The 16,959-nt window shown below is 40.5% G+C and overlaps 1 protein-coding gene across 1 annotated transcript in view; it reads left to right on the top strand.

The window, feature by feature from the left end:
* Positions 1 to 16,959, top strand: part of TAF4B (TATA-box binding protein associated factor 4b) — a 72,046-nt gene that overhangs the window by 34,754 nt on the left and 20,333 nt on the right. Inside the window, exons 10-13 of the mRNA XM_030475792.1 lie at positions 2,824 to 2,996; positions 5,724 to 5,854; positions 11,520 to 11,645; positions 12,679 to 12,735. Coding sequence (XP_030331652.1) covers positions 2,824 to 2,996; positions 5,724 to 5,854; positions 11,520 to 11,645; positions 12,679 to 12,735 — 487 coding nt within the window. The remainder of the gene's footprint in view (positions 1 to 2,823; positions 2,997 to 5,723; positions 5,855 to 11,519; positions 11,646 to 12,678; positions 12,736 to 16,959) is intronic.

The following is a 16,959-nucleotide window of genomic DNA, read 5'->3' as shown; positions in this document are numbered from 1 at the left end:
CAGAAGAAGACACGTGCGTTGGTCAAACACCAGAGGGTGCCACAGACTCACTTTTCAAGCCAGTACAGGCACATTCGTGGATACATGGTGTATCTGCATTGCTTGGGCTTCTTTTCCAGCAGAACATTCAGTATAAGTGTAAAACTGACTTCTTGCAGGGTAACACTCTCTGTTCTGTTTCCCCCTTGTCCTGATAAGCTTAAATCAGTGGAGACTTATAACAACTGGGAGAGTTTTTTCTTCTTGGTTTCTGGGTGTGACATGTAAATGTAAAAAGCATTAAAGAAAGTGGTGTGGAAGAGGGGCTTTATGGAGGGATTGCTGAAAATGAAAGCAAGTCGGTATCCAACAGGAATGTCTGTGTGTATACTCTGGAATATTTTAAATTTATCACTTTAGTAGAATGATTTCTATGGCTTACTTGAAGTACATGATAGTGAGTACTACTTCTATGGAAATGTAATTATAGTTTCCTCGGGTTAGGTAAAATAAGTGCCGCGGTGTTTTCATAGGTGCAAATTAGTCTTCTATCAAGGCTAGTGACTTGGTGATTTAATGCAAAGAAGAAGTTAGAATTGGTCCTTAAAAACGGTACAAGTAAGGATGTCTGCTTGCATATAAGCTCTTGTACATGTGTACTCACAAGAGGAACAGTGAAAAATGGAAATATGCATGGAAATATTAAAGAAAATAGTAAATTGATAAAGAGAAACTCAGGTATGTAGAAAGGTGGGTAGATATGTTGTGCAGAAGTTTACTTCCTTCTTGTTGAGTATTTGGAGTATGTGGCCAGATTGAAAGCTAAAATGGTTTACTGAAACTGTGTGCTATACAGTTGTACCTGAGGTGCGAGCATCCTTACCTGGATTCTGTAAACAGCTCTACTGGGTAATGTCAGGTTCCAGCATCTAGCTCTGATAGCTTCTGATGTGTGTTCTTGGTGCTAGTTGTCCTGATTTTTGTAAGCCCCTTCATCAGCAAATTGGTGGCAGTCTCCACTTTAGTGGGATTCTTGTCTCTGCATCAGCAAAGTAGTGGTTATTAAGAAGAGAAGACTGGAGTGTACTTGTGAAGATCAGTTAGCACTCAATTATCATGCAGTGAAGCTTCATTTACACACTTGTTGAAAGACCAGGGTCTCTGTTAGGCTGATAGAGCATGAGTATACGCCTGGAAATGCTCAGTTGCTGGTTGTGAAAGGGTGGGGGGAGAGGAGCAGTTCTGGCAGTGGTAACTTCAGCTTTGAATCCTGATCGTGGTCATCTAACTGTTCTGACAGTCGTGGGGTTTAACGTTTTCTTAGCACGATGGGTTTAGGGCACAAGCCTAGTCAGGAAGCTGTAGTGTCTAGTTAGACTTAATGAATGAAGCTGGTTTGAGAATCCTTTGGGTCTCTCACAAATGACTAGAAGGAGGAGTAGGGAAAGGCTGGACTCCTTTCCTAGCCAGGCTTATCTCCAGAAATTTGTGGTAGACAACTTGCACCATAGAAACCTACTGAAGCCCAAAGGAGAAAATCCCTAAGGAAAAAAATCCCAACGCTTTCTTGTGTGTTTTGAGTATGACTCAAACCCAACCTACGTTCTAATAACGTCGGCTTCTATCTATTGCCAGTCAGAAACAGCCCCTAAGAGATCCCATTTCACTTAAGAATGATGTATTTCTGGCTAACCCTTGTTCAAGAGTGAGGTAGGCCACACAGTATTTTCTGAAGGTGAACTTTATCAAACCTTGCCAGAGAATACTTTTCAAGAGGAGGGATGTGTGTTTTAGTTTGTTTTCTTTGTTTTCCAAATCAAAAGGCCTTCAGATTGAGTGCTTCCACTTGTCTTTATTAATACTGCAGACATCTGTTCTGGATTGGTTCTTGAAGCCACCGTCAGGCCTTTGTCACTTTATGAAGCAAAAAGGCTTTCTCTTGATGATCTAAACTTACTTGAAAGTAACTTGGATTGTTTCACTGCAAAGCCCTGACAAATCTTTTCCCATGTAAGATTCATTCAGTATTTAACTTAAATGATCTTTTTTAAAAAGAAAAAAAAAAGCTGAGGCACACAGGTTATTTGCTTAACATGAGCTTTGCTATGAGTTATATGTTAGTGCTCAGTATGCCAAATTTAAACACATAGTCTGCAGTTGCTACAGCAGAATCCAGTGAACTGAGCTGGAACTAGAGCTCTGCCGCTGTTCTTCAAAAAGCATGGCATCCCCCTTGCTACATACATAAGTACTGTATGATAGGGCTAATTCAAAAGGCAAGGTCTGGGTTGGTTCTAGTATATAGACAAAGGAGTGTTTCTATCTTTATTTTTTAAGGGAACTCGCTAAAAGAAAAGCGAAGATCAAATCTGTGCTAACAAGCCTGTGCTATAAGCTTCAGTTCATAGGGTAGGCATCTCAGTTAGAAAGTGGGCTTCTTTATGAGTCCATATCCAATTTCCTTTCATCAGTTCTACCTGATGAATTAGAGTTTTAGAACAAATTTCAGGCTGTGAGAGTGGTAGTGCAGGGTGGGGGGTTTGTGGGAGCTTTTAATCCAGGTTTACCTCAGTCCCTGGCTTTTGAGCTTGCTCAGAATTTCAGTTTCATATAAAGGATTCGCATGCCTAGCAACTAAGGCATTAGTCAATCTAATGTTTGAGAGGCACTTCACTGAAGTGTGAAAGCTGTTAATATCCACCTGTCCCTGTCCACACCCACACTAAACATATCTTGTATAGGGGTAGCCTCCAAGATACGGAATGTGGCTGTTTGTTGATAGTCACAAGGCTTTTACTCTCTATCTATTCTAAGCAAAGCATAAAGTGTTGTTTTTCTCTGTAGTAGAGATGAAGATGACATAAATGATGTGACTTCTATGGCTGGGGTCAATCTTAACGAGGAGAATGCATGCATTTTGGCAACAAACTCTGAGCTCATTGGTACTGTGATCCGCTCTTGTGCAGATGAACCTTTTCTCTCCTCGGAAGCACTTCAGAAGAAGATCTTGAACATAGGTGAGAACAAAGTGAATGCAACAGATAATATATAGATGTAGTATTTCCTTGCCTGCTTCATTAGCTACCCTCCAATCTTTGAAGGTGGAGCTGGAGCTACTTAGATCTATCAATTCATGTGTTTCTACCAAACTATGCTGAGTTTTTACTTCTGGTTCTAGGAAACTACTCTTCTCCAAGGTTTTTTTTTTTTTACATGTAAATAATCTGAAGCACAACCAGAAGAAACAAACTGGTGCCACTTTAACATGTGAGAAGTGAGCAACTTTATGACTCTTAAACTTAGTGGAACACTTAATAACCATATAGATGCTGGTGTCAAAACACTTAAGTGTGCTTTTTTATTTCTGCAGCTCCTAACTTGATGCATTACACTGACTTTCCTAACAGTTTTTGCATTCCTCAGCCTGTTCAGGTATATGTATTCTATTGGCCAACATAAAAGTTTCAAACTGCCAATACACACAGAGCAGACCTTAGTTTATAACTCCTTCTATGGAAAAACTTTCATTCATTTTATGCAAAAGAGACATTACAGCTGTTTGTCTATATCAGTGAATAATACTGGAATGTATGTTAAATGCCTGTGACTAAACTCTTATAGGGAGCTTTTAGTGTATATATTATTTCAGCTGTTAGTTTCTGAGCAAAATAACAACTGTTGCTTAGCAATGTTGTATTATGTCAGAGCAGGGCGCATGTATTTGTATAGCACCATGCGGATTGGTATCACTGCTGTCTACAGCAAACTGGATGAATATTGCTCAACTCTGTGCTCATGCTCTCTGCCTGGTAGCTTGCCGTACTGGAACAGTGAGTTTTACAGCTGAGCATTCAAGAAAGCTTGTGGTTTGTACATGCAGTCATAATTCTGTCACAGTGGTTTAACTACATGATCATAAAGTCTTTCTGTTTCTACATGTAACTGGTTCTTAGTCCAAACTGAGCAGCTAGCCTGTGATGAGCATGTAGCCTGCAAATGCTACCTGCTACCTCAATATATTCTGCACTAGTGCATATGTGCCATCTGAGCTGTGTACGGCATAGTTGAGGGAAGTAAGTGCTGTGTGGAAAAGAGAAAACACACATCAAAACTGGTGCTTAGAAGACTTTCCCAAAATTCAGTAGAGGATTAACCAGTCATTCATGGGAAGTGGGTATAAAGAAAAAACGAAGAGCTGTACAAAAACGTAAGGAGAAAGTACTTCTAGAATAATTTTCTAGTTTGGGGTGTGAAAACAATTCATTGAAAGATGGATGAATTCAAGCCTGGCTGTTTCATGGCTGCCATGGTAGCTGTTCCACATTACTACTAATAATAATAATTCATATTGTAAATGAAAAGCATTTTGATTGCAAGGAAAATATTACAGTCAGGGAGTACAGCAATTCAGAAAATGAACACTTCTGCTTTTGAACCAAGCCCTTTTTGGTTTAGGAATTGTGTGTGTGTGAAGGGAGGTCTTGAGATTTGGGGCATTTTATTTTGCATTCAAATTGGCATACTAAAATGTATTCTGATAGCCTAGTGAGAAACTGCTGTGGAAGTGTTGAAAGGTGCTTGAACAAAATGAAATTTGCACTCTGCTAAGGTACTGGCCAAGATCAAATAGTGGGAACACTTAGGTTGTATCTGGGAAAGCACTGTAGATTCTCCCTGTCTCGCGAGACTGTTTTTCGTTTTCAGTTAGAGTAGCAAAGGCAAATGAAATAGGTGATTAGGTTTTTTTACTGTGTACTGTTTATCCATTCTTAACACTCCGCTTGGCAATAAATACTGAAATGGGTTTTGAAGGCGTGCTGTATATTGCATCATAAAATATTACAGCCGCTGTAAATGCAGCAAGGGGCAAGGAAAAGTGCTTCTGACAGGTACAGCATATGAGGCATGTGAAACTGCTGCCTGCCATGCCTACCAGGGAAAAATCATTGCCATCCAGGTGTCTCGACAGAGTCGTGCTGAGTGATCGATGGTGTCAACCATGGGAAGGCTTCTCCGTGGGCAGCCTGCAGCTGCGGGAAGGTTGCAGAGGTGATGCACAGCTCTGGGTGCGGGGCTGGCACAGATTTGCCTGGAGCTGTCACCAGCCTCGGTCGCAGCTGCTGAAATGCAGAGAGGCAGCAGCAGCCCGAGAGAAAAGGTTGAAGGTGATGGCATGATGACCCTGGCTGGACATGATCTGTGTTGTCTGAGCTGCTGCCATGGGATGGTTGAGTCTGCCTGCCCCATGCTGTTCGGTTGAGGCAGGTGAGAGGGTCCTGCATGCCTGGAGTGTGCTGAGAAAATCATCCCTGCTCATCGAATAAATGTCATGAGTTGTTAACAAGCACCGTGTCAAGCAGGGCACTGTGTAATTCTCTATTTTTTTTTAATTACTGGAATTAACAGAATATGGCACTAATTTCTACAGCTACTATTTCTCCCCCTCCCCGAACATGAAGCTTGATTTGTGTTCTTATTAACTTTGTCCTATAAATGACCTTGCAAGGAGAGTGGTTCTGGAGGCTAAGTGAAACAATGTCTATATTTTCTGAAGCTCCAGGCTAAGTTTTATTAATGTAATGTCTAAGATCTTTGAAGTTGTGACTTTACCAGGAAAATCATAATCTCCAAACCTTTATTCATAATGGGTATGACTTCCAGGGGGAACAGAATACCTGCTGTGCTAATTATTTCAATTATCAGCTACTACTAAAACACGTAATGGATTTTCTCTGCTTCCACAGGTAAAAGGCATGACATTATGGAACTTAACTGTGATGTTGTGAACTTGATCTCCCATGCTACACAGGAGAGATTACGAGGGCTCCTAGAAAAACTAACTGTAATTGCTCAGCACAGAGTATCAACCCACAAGGTAAAGGAAATCATTAAGCAAGTTTTGCACCAAAGTTTTCCTGCTTTGCAGCCTCGAAGGTAAACCTCTTCCAAGTACAGTCACATCATATGCCATATGTGTGTTTTCAGTATCTACCAAAGGCTGGTTTTAGCTAGTTTTAGCCTCTAACTAGTCCCTAGGTTTTCCATTCAACTTGTTGGATAGATGCTTTTAAAACCCAGCATAAGAGTAAATGCATGTGTTTCTCCTCTTCCACAAAAGCGGTGGCTGTTATACAAAAATCTGTCTTGCATGGTAAATGTAAAGCTATTTTTGAATGCTCTTGGTGGTCGGGTTGATTTAGGGGCTTGTGTTTGCTTTATGCATTTACTGTTGATGAAACTGCAGTATTGGCTCAGTAAAAAAGCCTTGGGAAACTGAATTGAGTATTTTATTTTTAGAATGTGCTCCATGTGAAGGCAGAGACCCCTTTGATCTTAAAGTTTCCAGAACTTTTTTTCTGCCAGTGCTACTTAAAATTCCCTCCCCTCCCTCTTGTATTAGCTCTATTCAGTATAAAATATATTAGGCTCCAGTGAGCCAATATCCCTTAAGATGCCTGTGTGGTACAAATGGGAAGCAGTAACTTACTGGCCAAAATAGCTCTTTTTTTTTATCGTTCAATAAGAAGATATTAGTCCACACTTTTTTCAATATTGAGCTGTTTTAGAGTTAAAAAAAAAAGGGGGGGAATTTAGAAGCACTTGTATCTGTCAACTTTTCAGTTCTTGTTTGTTTGCTTGTTTTGTTTTTACAGGAACTTTATACTTAGTGAAATTTAGCAAGAGCAACTAACTGATGGGATAAGAGTTATTTTTGTACTGAGCACTTTTTATAGGCTTTTAAGCACTGAAGAAGCAATGGTAAAGAGCAGGAACTATTTGGAAACTTATGAGTATTTATAGTGCTGTCTGGAGCAGTTGGAGTATGCTGTTCCTTGCCAGAAGAAGCTGTGGTAGAAAAAGAAAATCAATGCAGAAAAAGAAGAGAGTTTTTAATGAGAAGTCTTTAGAAATCTGCATGTGTTCTATGTTGTCTCTCCGAAGCAGGAGATCCAGTAGAGCTCCTGAGCAAAAGTGAGGTGAAAGTTGAAGTCCTGGGTAACCAGTAGGACTTTGTGTCCTGCAGACACCAAGGACACAAGGGAATGTTCTTGGACAGTGGGCTTGATAGGGCTGATTTCTTTCTCATTGAACTAACGCAATAGGAAAACTGATAGGTTTTTGTCTGATTGAATTGCCAGGAGCAATGATAAGATTGCAGTCTTACAATATGCTTGCTTTCTTCTCCTTTTTTTCTCATAAACAAAACAAACAAACAAGTAATAGGCATAATAATCCTAGAGGCACAGGGACCCTCTTCAGTTAGGAAGATGGTGTTACACTACAGGAGTGTCTTTAGGATTATGTTTGTGAGTAATAATACTGTTAAAGATGCTGACAGGCTTTTAGAAAGTTCAAGAACAGAACACTACAGGGTTTTTGAGCCCTGTTATGTATTTATTTATTTATTTACACAGCCCTGTATTCCATTTCCCCCAGTGCTTGCCCCTGTCCTCTTTTTCCTCTAGGCGGTTGATAGGTATCAGTGTGCAATGTAGGCTTCATGTATTTCAGAGAATTTTCCAGAGCCTTTTCAAGAGGATTGGGTAATAATTGCCCCGTAAGGCTTCGTATTTGCCTATCTCATTACAAAAACATGGATGGTAATGGGGGTAGGTGTGGTGAAACTAGAGTAACTATTGTTAGGGTAGAAGTTGGTGTAAAAAGCCACTAATTCATGGCATCATACTTGGGAAACTCTTCTTCCCAGTTTGCTCAGCTCATGCCTGTGAGCTTACATCTGATGGGTACCCCTGCAGAAAGAGTGTGTTGGCAGAGGAAGAAGCCTCATACTATGTAGACTTGCTGACTTTTGCTCTTTTTTGCTAAATTTGGGAGGCAGGGGATAAGGGAGTCTGTCTTTGGAAGTCACTGGCTTAATTGGGATAAAACTATCATGGCAGTCTCTTTATCTGAAGTAGGAATAGCCTGTCAGATTGTTGTGAACTGCTCTCTGTTGTGATTCTTGTTGCAATGCCTTTATAGAGCCTCGGTAAGACCACAGAAGCAATTAGCTTGCTGGTTTGGTTCTTTGGCTGCTTCCCTCCTACAGTCTGGAGAACTGCTGAGGTATAAGAGTATGTATGTGACATAATATGATACCCAAGACCGGAATTAATAATGACAACTAAACAGTACAGTGATTAAAAAAATGTTTTTTATGTGGATGGGTTCAGCACAGCATGATTGCTGTGCTCCTGTGTTTGGAGCCCATGAGCACATAAGAGGCATGGTACCATGCTGTGCTATAAACATTGCTTCATGAAAACATTTTCCCCATGTGCAATAGCAGTAAAATACTGCAACCCTAAACTGCACTGTCTGTAGCGCGATGTGGTGTGGCAGCTGAATTGGTTTTAGGGGTAAGCTTTAAATATAGCAAGGAGTGAGCGCTCCTAGATGTGGTAGCAGCCAGCCTCCTCCTACCTACCCCGTGCCGCCAGCAAACTGCAGAGTGCAGAAATAACTTATCAGAAGCTTTTCTGTTATTAACTTGGTTTAGGAGTTGACTAAATAAAAGCCAAAGCTTAATAAGTTCCCACATAGTAGCTGAACCTCTGCAACTGCTTGTCCCTGCTCTGTCCTCAGCAAGGTTGTTCAATGTGACTTAAACTGTTCAGATTTTGTGGGAGAACTGGTCTTTGTGGGATTCTTCCTCTTCTTTTCTGGTGGACTGAAGTGGAGCACAGCTTTGCTGTGTGTGGTTTTTCCTTTCTGCCCCTGGACATACAATACGTTCCTGGTGCTAAACCGCAAGTGCCTTAGTCAGGTTTCAGATTCATTTACAGGTATGTGACAATCTAAGAAGGAAGTTGCAAATCACAGACGAGGCATATAGCTGCTCTTGAATTTGTTGCCAGTTCTCTTCTTGCTAAAGATGTACCTGGGAGTGCTTTGCTTCATAGCTGCATGTCTCAAATACGTGTAAACCTAACATAAAAAGTTTGGTTGGAATTGGCTGTGCTTTAGAGCACGTCTGTGGAGGAGTCTTGAGTGTATGCATTTCTTTATTTCTTCTGCTGGAAAAAAAAAAAGGCGTGGAGAAATTAATTTTATAACAAGATGATATAGATGTGCTATTGTTGTTTGAAAGCAATAATTTATTTTAGGGTAGCATAAAAAGTTTCTTTCACTTTTAGTGAACTCCAGATTAAATGTAGCTCAGTTAAAATAAAACCAACTTTTTAACTGTCAGATACACAAGTTCAGCTTTCACACATACAAATCTAAGCATGCTCTCTATTGTGGTTGTGTATGTGCTTTATCTATCAGTAACATAAATTCTGCCCGTGATTACACTTGTAACTTTAGTTTGGTTGGGATTGCCCGGTTGTAGCTGGGTACAGTTTGGCCTTATGTAAGGAAGTTAAACTGTTGCATGAACAACTGAATCCAACTTGCTCCATCATAACAGTAGTGGCTACAATTTATGAACAGGTATATAATATAATGTTTTCTAAGTAATTCAGTGTTAAATGATCATAGAGAACAAGTTTATTGAGTAGGACAAAATATAACTGTAGGTGTTCCTCTTCTGAAAATTCCTGAAATAAGGTATCTTAAACCAGTTGTTGAAGAGCTGAAATACTGTTACCCATTTCTTGTCCCATATAAGAACATGGCAGAGTGCTTCTGATTGAGAGGCTTGCATTACTAATTGGCATAGGGTCTTGGATTTGGCTTTAAAAATGTAATCTGACTCTGACTTTGAGTATTCCAAAGCAAAACACTTCTAAACTTTGGAAAAAATAATCTTCTGGTAATACGGCTTTCTTCTTTGTCCCTTTAAAAGGATTGTGGCATGGTGGTGGATTATTATAAACTGTTGTGTGAAAACAAATTGTACTAATGTACTGACACTGACTCAAAGTAGTGTATGTTTTGTGGGGAGCAGTGGGGGAAAAAAATCTTGAGTAGAAACAGAAGAGGGGGGAAAGGTTGGTTGGACTTTTTGCAGAGCCACATACTCTTCTTTGGAAAGCCTCCTTGGTTGCAACACATAGTGTGGTCTGAGCCACAATTGGTGATGTGTGACAATGTGGTGGCTCATTGAAAAGGACCAAACTTAACACCAGAGGAGGGATTGATTTCATTCTTTGGCTGGGTTGTGAGAATTCAGATCAGGAGACAATAGTGCCCCACAAGAAGACTTTTACTTTCCTTACAGCTTTTAAAAGTGTATGACTGAGCGTGGGAAGAAAAGTCTGAGTGTAGTGTGTTTGAAAACTAAAGATTTAGCAACTGAAGTCACTGGAAGTCCATATGCTTAAAATATACCCTTGCCTGAAATATAGCTGTAAAATATCCTATGCTTATTCCAGAACAGTTGTGTGTCAAGGTTGCTTCATTATAAGTGTGAGATTGGGGTAGGGCAGACAGAAGAGTTGCTGAAAGTACATAGTGTGTTTGGCTGGTAAAAGCTCAAGGATGCATTTCTCAGGAAAAGACAAGTTCACAAAGTAACAGGGAAAGAAGATGACTCCTAAGACAATGCATTAAAGAGTGGTACAACCAGGTGGCACAGACATGCCTCATCTAGAATGGGTTCCCTGCCTTGTTTTGCCTAATGCACTCTGGCCAACACATGGCTTAAATTGCTTTTCCAAAGACAGGTTGAATATAAAAACAAGCTTTTCATTGCCAGTTGACCTGTTTTAGATCTTTCCTTTCTTTGTCATCTTTCCTATCTACAGCTATACTCAAGCTTTCCAGTGAGGGTAGAAATAGTGTGAAAAACAAACTACTGATTGCTGTTTTTTGGACCAAGAGGACCTTCATTCTGTTTCAGTGCATACGTGTCTGGTTACTGTTGGAACTAGTCATTATTATTTGCTGTCCCAGCTTTGTAAAGGGGCTGGACCAAATGACTTCCACAGGTCCCCTTTCAACATAAACTATTCTATGACTTGAGAGCATCCACTGAGGTGAAAATACATATTCCTAAAGCTATAATAAACCATATATAATTTACCTCACTTTCTGCACCCCCGAGATTCATTATAACTAGTCCTAAACCATAAAACCTTCTTTTTGGAAATACCAGGGGATGCTTATTTCAAATTGTGGGTTAAATGGCTCAAACTACACCACCAAGCACTAGAAACTCATCATGACAAATGTCACCCTTTCCCTCTTAAAGGGGGAAAGGATATGATGTTCTGCTGCTTTATAGGGTTTTTTTTCCCCTCTTAACCTGTCCAGAAGACAGTCTTGTGCATGTGTTTACTGGGCATGAAGTCGCTGTTTAACAACGTCTAGTCTATACTGACTATAACAAGAATAAAGTCTTTTAGATTTAAGGGCTAAAATTTTGTTTTAATGTCGCTTGTTCAGTAACCTCTTAATGGTCACAGATGCCAAAAAACATGCTTCAGTGGAGAGATTCGTAAATGACTACCTGCCACCTGAAGTCTTTCTAAAACAGCCTACACTTGCCAGCTTTGAAAAATAGCGTTGTTCTTGTCAGATTATTCGTAGCGAGTTTATTAGCTCTAGAGGTGTATATGAAAGCCTGGTTGTCTGTAACAAACTTCTCTTTCCAGGGGAGTGATAGGTACATCGTATCTAGTGACACCAGAGCACAGCTGAGATTTCTTGAAGAGCTTGATCACCTAGAAAAACGGAGAAGGGATGAAGAGGAACGTGAAATGTTGCTTCGAGCAGCCAAGGTAAGAACTTTATTTCTTGCTTTCCAAGGAAGTAGTGCTGTCGTTTAGACGAGTGGACAGCTTCAGGTTTCTCCTATTTCTGCTTTAAATGCAGTAACCATTAACCCTATAACAGGAAATCTGTAATATTTAGGACAGCTTAGGCTATGCAAAAAAGGATTTTAGCTTTTTACATTCCTAAAAAAAAATCAGAGCAGTTCTTTCAAATGTGTGGTGGTGTAAACTCTTCTTTTGAGATTACTCTGGCTGGTCAGAATGAAATAAAAGCAGTATTCACATAGCCATAAACGTTCTTCCTGTCTCTGTTTCTGGCTCACTATGTCATTCTCCATATCTGTGTATGGCACTGTTTGAAAATATGGGTTCACTAACTCACCAAGCTGGAGCCTGGTGAGATCGACTATCCTGCCAGAGGTATTTGGTTGTGTAGTCAAGATCAGAGGGCTAGCCTTAGAGCTGGTACCCTAGCATCTGTGAACCCTGATGGGGCCACTGCTAGTACAGAAAAAGTACCCTTCTTCCCCCTTCTCTTCCCCCAAGAACAGGAGAAAAAAAAATAACTAGTAGATGTTCCTCCATCAGGTGTGACTTGATCCTTTTTTTTGTGTTTCTGTTTTGTTTCAAGCTGAATTCTGAAACCCCTTGGGTGGAAGCCTAATCTAGAGTTGAAAGAATCATGTTGTACTTGCACGAGTATGACTCCCTTTCTTTCCTATACTTCCTGTCCTTTTTAAGTGTCTGCTGCTGACATGAACAACATCATGCCTAGACTGGACCTGACTGACAGTGTTAGCATCATTTTCAGCTTAATCTTGCTTCAGGCTAGAGCAGAGGCAGCCGGCCCAGATGAGGAGGAGGGTACGCGTTTGTGTGTGGAGGGGGAGGGAAGCCAGTCTGGATTGAGGCATTCGCCCCTGGAGCTAAATCTTTCAATCACCAGAGAAAATTGTCATTTATTAAATATTTAACAGATACGATGGTGTTTGGATGCCAGTAATTTCTATTCAATTTTTTTCCCCTCTTCCTTTGGTAGAGCCGTTCCAATAAAGAAGATCCAGAGCAACTGCGGTTAAAGCAGAAAGCAAAAGAGGTAGGACTTTCCAGTTACCATGCTTGCCTTTGTGTGTTGAGAGAAGGCTGGCAGCTCTGTCCTGGCAATTAGGTCAGGGTTTATTTCGCTGCTGCATACCGTTTGCAGAGGCCTTGGGGAAGGACAGGAACTGCCACAGGCAAGGGCAGTGCTTCAAATGAGGTCAATGAATTATGAGCTCTCTTTCTTAACATTTTATTTTTGTAGTTTCAGTCCTGTCTAGAAATGGTCCTTTGTAAACTGCAGCAGTTCACTTGGTAGGAATAAAATGTGGAATTAGGGAAAAAAAAAAAAAGAAAAAGAAAGAAACTTTGAGATTTAGCATCTGGGACTGTACAATAGGCTACGTTTTTCCAGGGTAATTGTTCGTTTTGTAAATCTGATACTGCTTATAATTCTTTGGCTGGGAGGCGGTACTGGGATTTAGTTTTAAATGGAAAATGCTTCTGGCTTTTAATTTTCTGGGCCCAGCAGTTTTCTGTTCTGGAATGGAGCCCTTGTTTCACACAGTTCATGTTTAGCTGCAGGGGTTTTAGTTTATAGCTTAGACTGGTTAAGCTTTTACTCCCAGAGGCCTCTGCATAGCAACTGTAGAAATCAACAAATAAGTTCATTTATGTCTGCAGCCTCCTCTCAGTAGCTGACTTTTTACATTTCCCAATATCCATTTCCTGACTTTTCTAGCCTGGGAGAAAAAAGCTCCACTAATTGGAGCTTATTTTAATTGAGCCTTAATATTGGATCTCACTGGAGTTGCCCCCAGAGCTACTGGGAACAGAATGAAATGAAAGTACCTAAGGTTGAAGATGTGTGTGCATGTGTATGTGTGTGTGAAATTTTTCACTTGACCTACAGATTCTTTTCCCTGCTGAATAAATCATCAAGCCTGTTCACATTTCTGATTAAGGATCTGACAGCAGACGATAATAAAGACAATTGAGGTGTGAGACGTGTGATACAGAGCTGAAGAAATTGGTTTCTATAGTTACTTGACTGATTTCATGCAATTTTTAAGGATCTTTGTGCTAAATGAGAGTGATTTTCTGAGCAACCTTTTTCCTTAACTGTGCCTCTTGAACTATGAAATTTGTTGTTGCTTAACATTGCTGCACTTGGCTCCTAGGTGCCAGCAGCAGCAGCAGGTTATTTATGAATGCTTTAAAGGCCCTTATTGTTTGGATTAATGTAGGAGCCCAGGCAAAACAAATGGAAATCCAGTAAAATAGTATTAGAATCAATGTTCTGGATTGGCACCATAGTAGAAGAAATTTGTAAAATAAGAGGAAAGAGAAGGAACTTGCTTTATTATCTCTTTTAATTCTTTCTTTCTGCTTACAACTCTTTCTCCATGCTTCCAATCTGTAAGTGCAAAGTTGCCCTAAAGCCTTTCCCAGTTTGCCTCTACTGCCACCAGTATCAACACTCAGTTGGTGATGCTAATTTGTTTTGTAGGTGGCTTTATCTCTGTATCATTTGGTCATTTCTAGAGATTCTTTCTTTTAATACAACACTGCAAAGCAATTAGTTTATGCAGCTTCTTTTCTCTTTTCCTCTAATGTGTAGGTAGGGGGGGTGCAACCAGATCATCTTAGAGTCTTTTCCAACCCTAACCATTCTATGATTCTATCATCTTGAAAAATATTCAGTGATTTGGATATCTAAAATAGACAGAAGTTAGATATGTGTTTTGGGTCTTTTTTTCCTTGATTGGTTGGTATTGTTAATGAGATCTCTTAAAAAGTGGCATATATAGGTGTACAGAAAGGGAGCTAATGGAGTGGAGAAGGTATTTAAGTTTAGTGCTTGGTGTTCTATTTAGTGCTTGTTCTAAGTGCTTCAGTTGACCTCCTTCAGTCATCTTATCTTGTGCCAGACTAACACAACCTTCATCGCACTTGTCCTGCGTATTTCTCCATGCTGTGTTATGCCCAGAGTGATGGTCTTCATCTGCTTCACCAAAAGAAGAGGAAGCAGATGTGCCTCTTGAACAACGAAGATCTTTGCCTCAGTATTGCATTGGCCTCTGTCCTGCTGCTTTGTTCTCCGGAGAATGAGGCAGCAGAACTTCTCCAGGCTTCACATGCTGCACAGGCAGCCGACCTTCTGTGCTTAAGATGATCTGTGAGATCATCTCAAGCTTGCGTGGAAGTGAGCCCAAATATAACTGGTCAGTTTGGGCACTTCATGGACAGTTTGGATAGAAATGGTCAACACACGTTTGCATTAAAAAATGCAAACGTGAGTAGAGGTGAAATAGGAGCAAAATAAAAATCCACCAATATCCCAAGGCTGAAACTGGTAATGCAGAATTACAGTGTATGCTGGGATGAAAGCCTGAAATGGCTCACCGTTGCCCGTCCGTCTTGTCACATTGTGATTATAGTCTGCTCCGAAGAAACCAAACTTGGGATCTTAGATACCTCTGTCAGCTGGAATCAGATCCTTTCCAGGCCACTTTGGTTGAGTATCCACTGGAAAGCCTGATCTGATTGTCTGCTTATAGTTCTTTAAGAATGAATATGGGCCTTCCTTCCTTAAAGCTTTTATTTGTTGATGGTGGCCCCCCACGGGAAGGGAGAGGGTGTGGGGTAATGGCACTAGAGCATGTTCTAAAGTGAAGTTTCCCAAAATGCAGGCTGTACATCCTAACAATGAATACTTATAAATCCAGGATGTGCTGTCATCCAGCAGCTGGAGGCAACATCTTAACATTGCTGGAAGTACATCCAGAGACTCTGCAGTGGATTCTTTTATCCAAAAGGCTATACATAATTGCTGTGACCTTTTCATTCCTTTTTGTGTGACCTATTGCCTCGAACTTCCCCTATGCCAGGTCATTTACTTTCCTGTATTCTTAGTCTATGTAGCTTGCTATGAATTAAGTCTTTATTTACTTTCCCCTTTCACCTGTTCCAGCAGATTTTAATACCTATGGAAAGTGTGCATTCCTTCTGAGGCAGCTGCAAGGCTTGCCCCAAGCTGCTCTTTTGTGCATGCAAGAATTTTGTCCTTTCTCACCTCATGGGTCTGATCTTTGTGCAACACCATTCCTGAAGTCTGGGTAAATTACCCCTGCTTTTCATTCAGCCTTATCTGTCACTTCAAGCTGAGAGGATACAGTCCTCGCATTGTCCCTGATGTTTGCACTTTTAAACCATAACTGGTTTTAGGTGCCTTCTGCTATTTCCTGTTCTACTTTCAGCTATATTTCCAACTACAAAGAAAATGTTCACTTGATGCAATTCTTGTAGCTGTATTTATACTTTCTCTGGCTTCATGCCTTTTCTGAAATGAGTTTACTTAAACTGAGTAGGTGTAGGATACTGTCAAATGTGCAAGTATGCCATATGAACAGTGCATCCCAAAAGACCTGTAAAAATGTCAGTATTAAACAGTGTGTACTGTAAATTTAAAAATAAACCTTAATCTTTTGTACTTCTGTCTTATCTTCAAAAGTGAGTGGGCTTGTAATACGGATTCAGGAAGCTTAAGGCTGAACTTAGGCAAATCTTTCAGATTGTATGTGTGCAAGATTGCTGCTTGGGGTTGAGCAGGTATCATACTGATAGCATCTTTGCTTATTCTGTAGTATCTACCTTCATCTCTGCTCTTACCTTGTGGCACCTTGCAGCATCTATAGGTGGATAGAGGTGAGCAGCCACATCTTGGATTGAGGGAGAGAGCGTGTGGAGCAAGCACCTGATGTGGAGCAAGAAGACTTGGCTGCCCCATTCCTTGCTCTGCAAGCAGCTCTGCTCACTTACAACTGCACAGGTCCTCCCTTGTTCCTGCCTGCTTGGTGCACTTGTGCATTTCCCTGTTATGGTTTTGACACAGATGTCACAAGACGGCAGCAGATGAGGTGCTGAGAAAATTCAATACCTTTAGTATCAACTGGCTGGGAAGAAAATAGCAAACGGGAGGGGGTTTTTTGCAGCGACAAAACAAACCCTATCAAAAACATCAAACAAAAAGCCTGCATGATTCCAGTGAGTTCCTGGTTGTTATATAGTAATGACTAAAATTTAGTCATCTGTAGTATCTTTTTCAAAAATGATCTGGGTTTTTTTCCTATTTCATGTCTCCATCCTAACTCTTTCCCTTATTTCCGCTCTCATTCTCAGATAACAAGTAACCTGATTCTTTGCTGATCTCGCTACTGTTTCCAACCCATGTTTTCAGGCTGATTGTTTCCTTTTTCCCCCACACCTCTTGTGCTGCTTC

This window comes from Strigops habroptila, chromosome 1, assembly GCF_004027225.2.
Source record: "Strigops habroptila isolate Jane chromosome 1, bStrHab1.2.pri, whole genome shotgun sequence".
In the NCBI taxonomy this organism is placed as follows: Eukaryota; Metazoa; Chordata; class Aves; order Psittaciformes; family Psittacidae; genus Strigops; species Strigops habroptila.
Note: the sequence above shows the minus strand (reverse complement) of the source record. Positions and strands in the feature narration are given on the sequence as shown.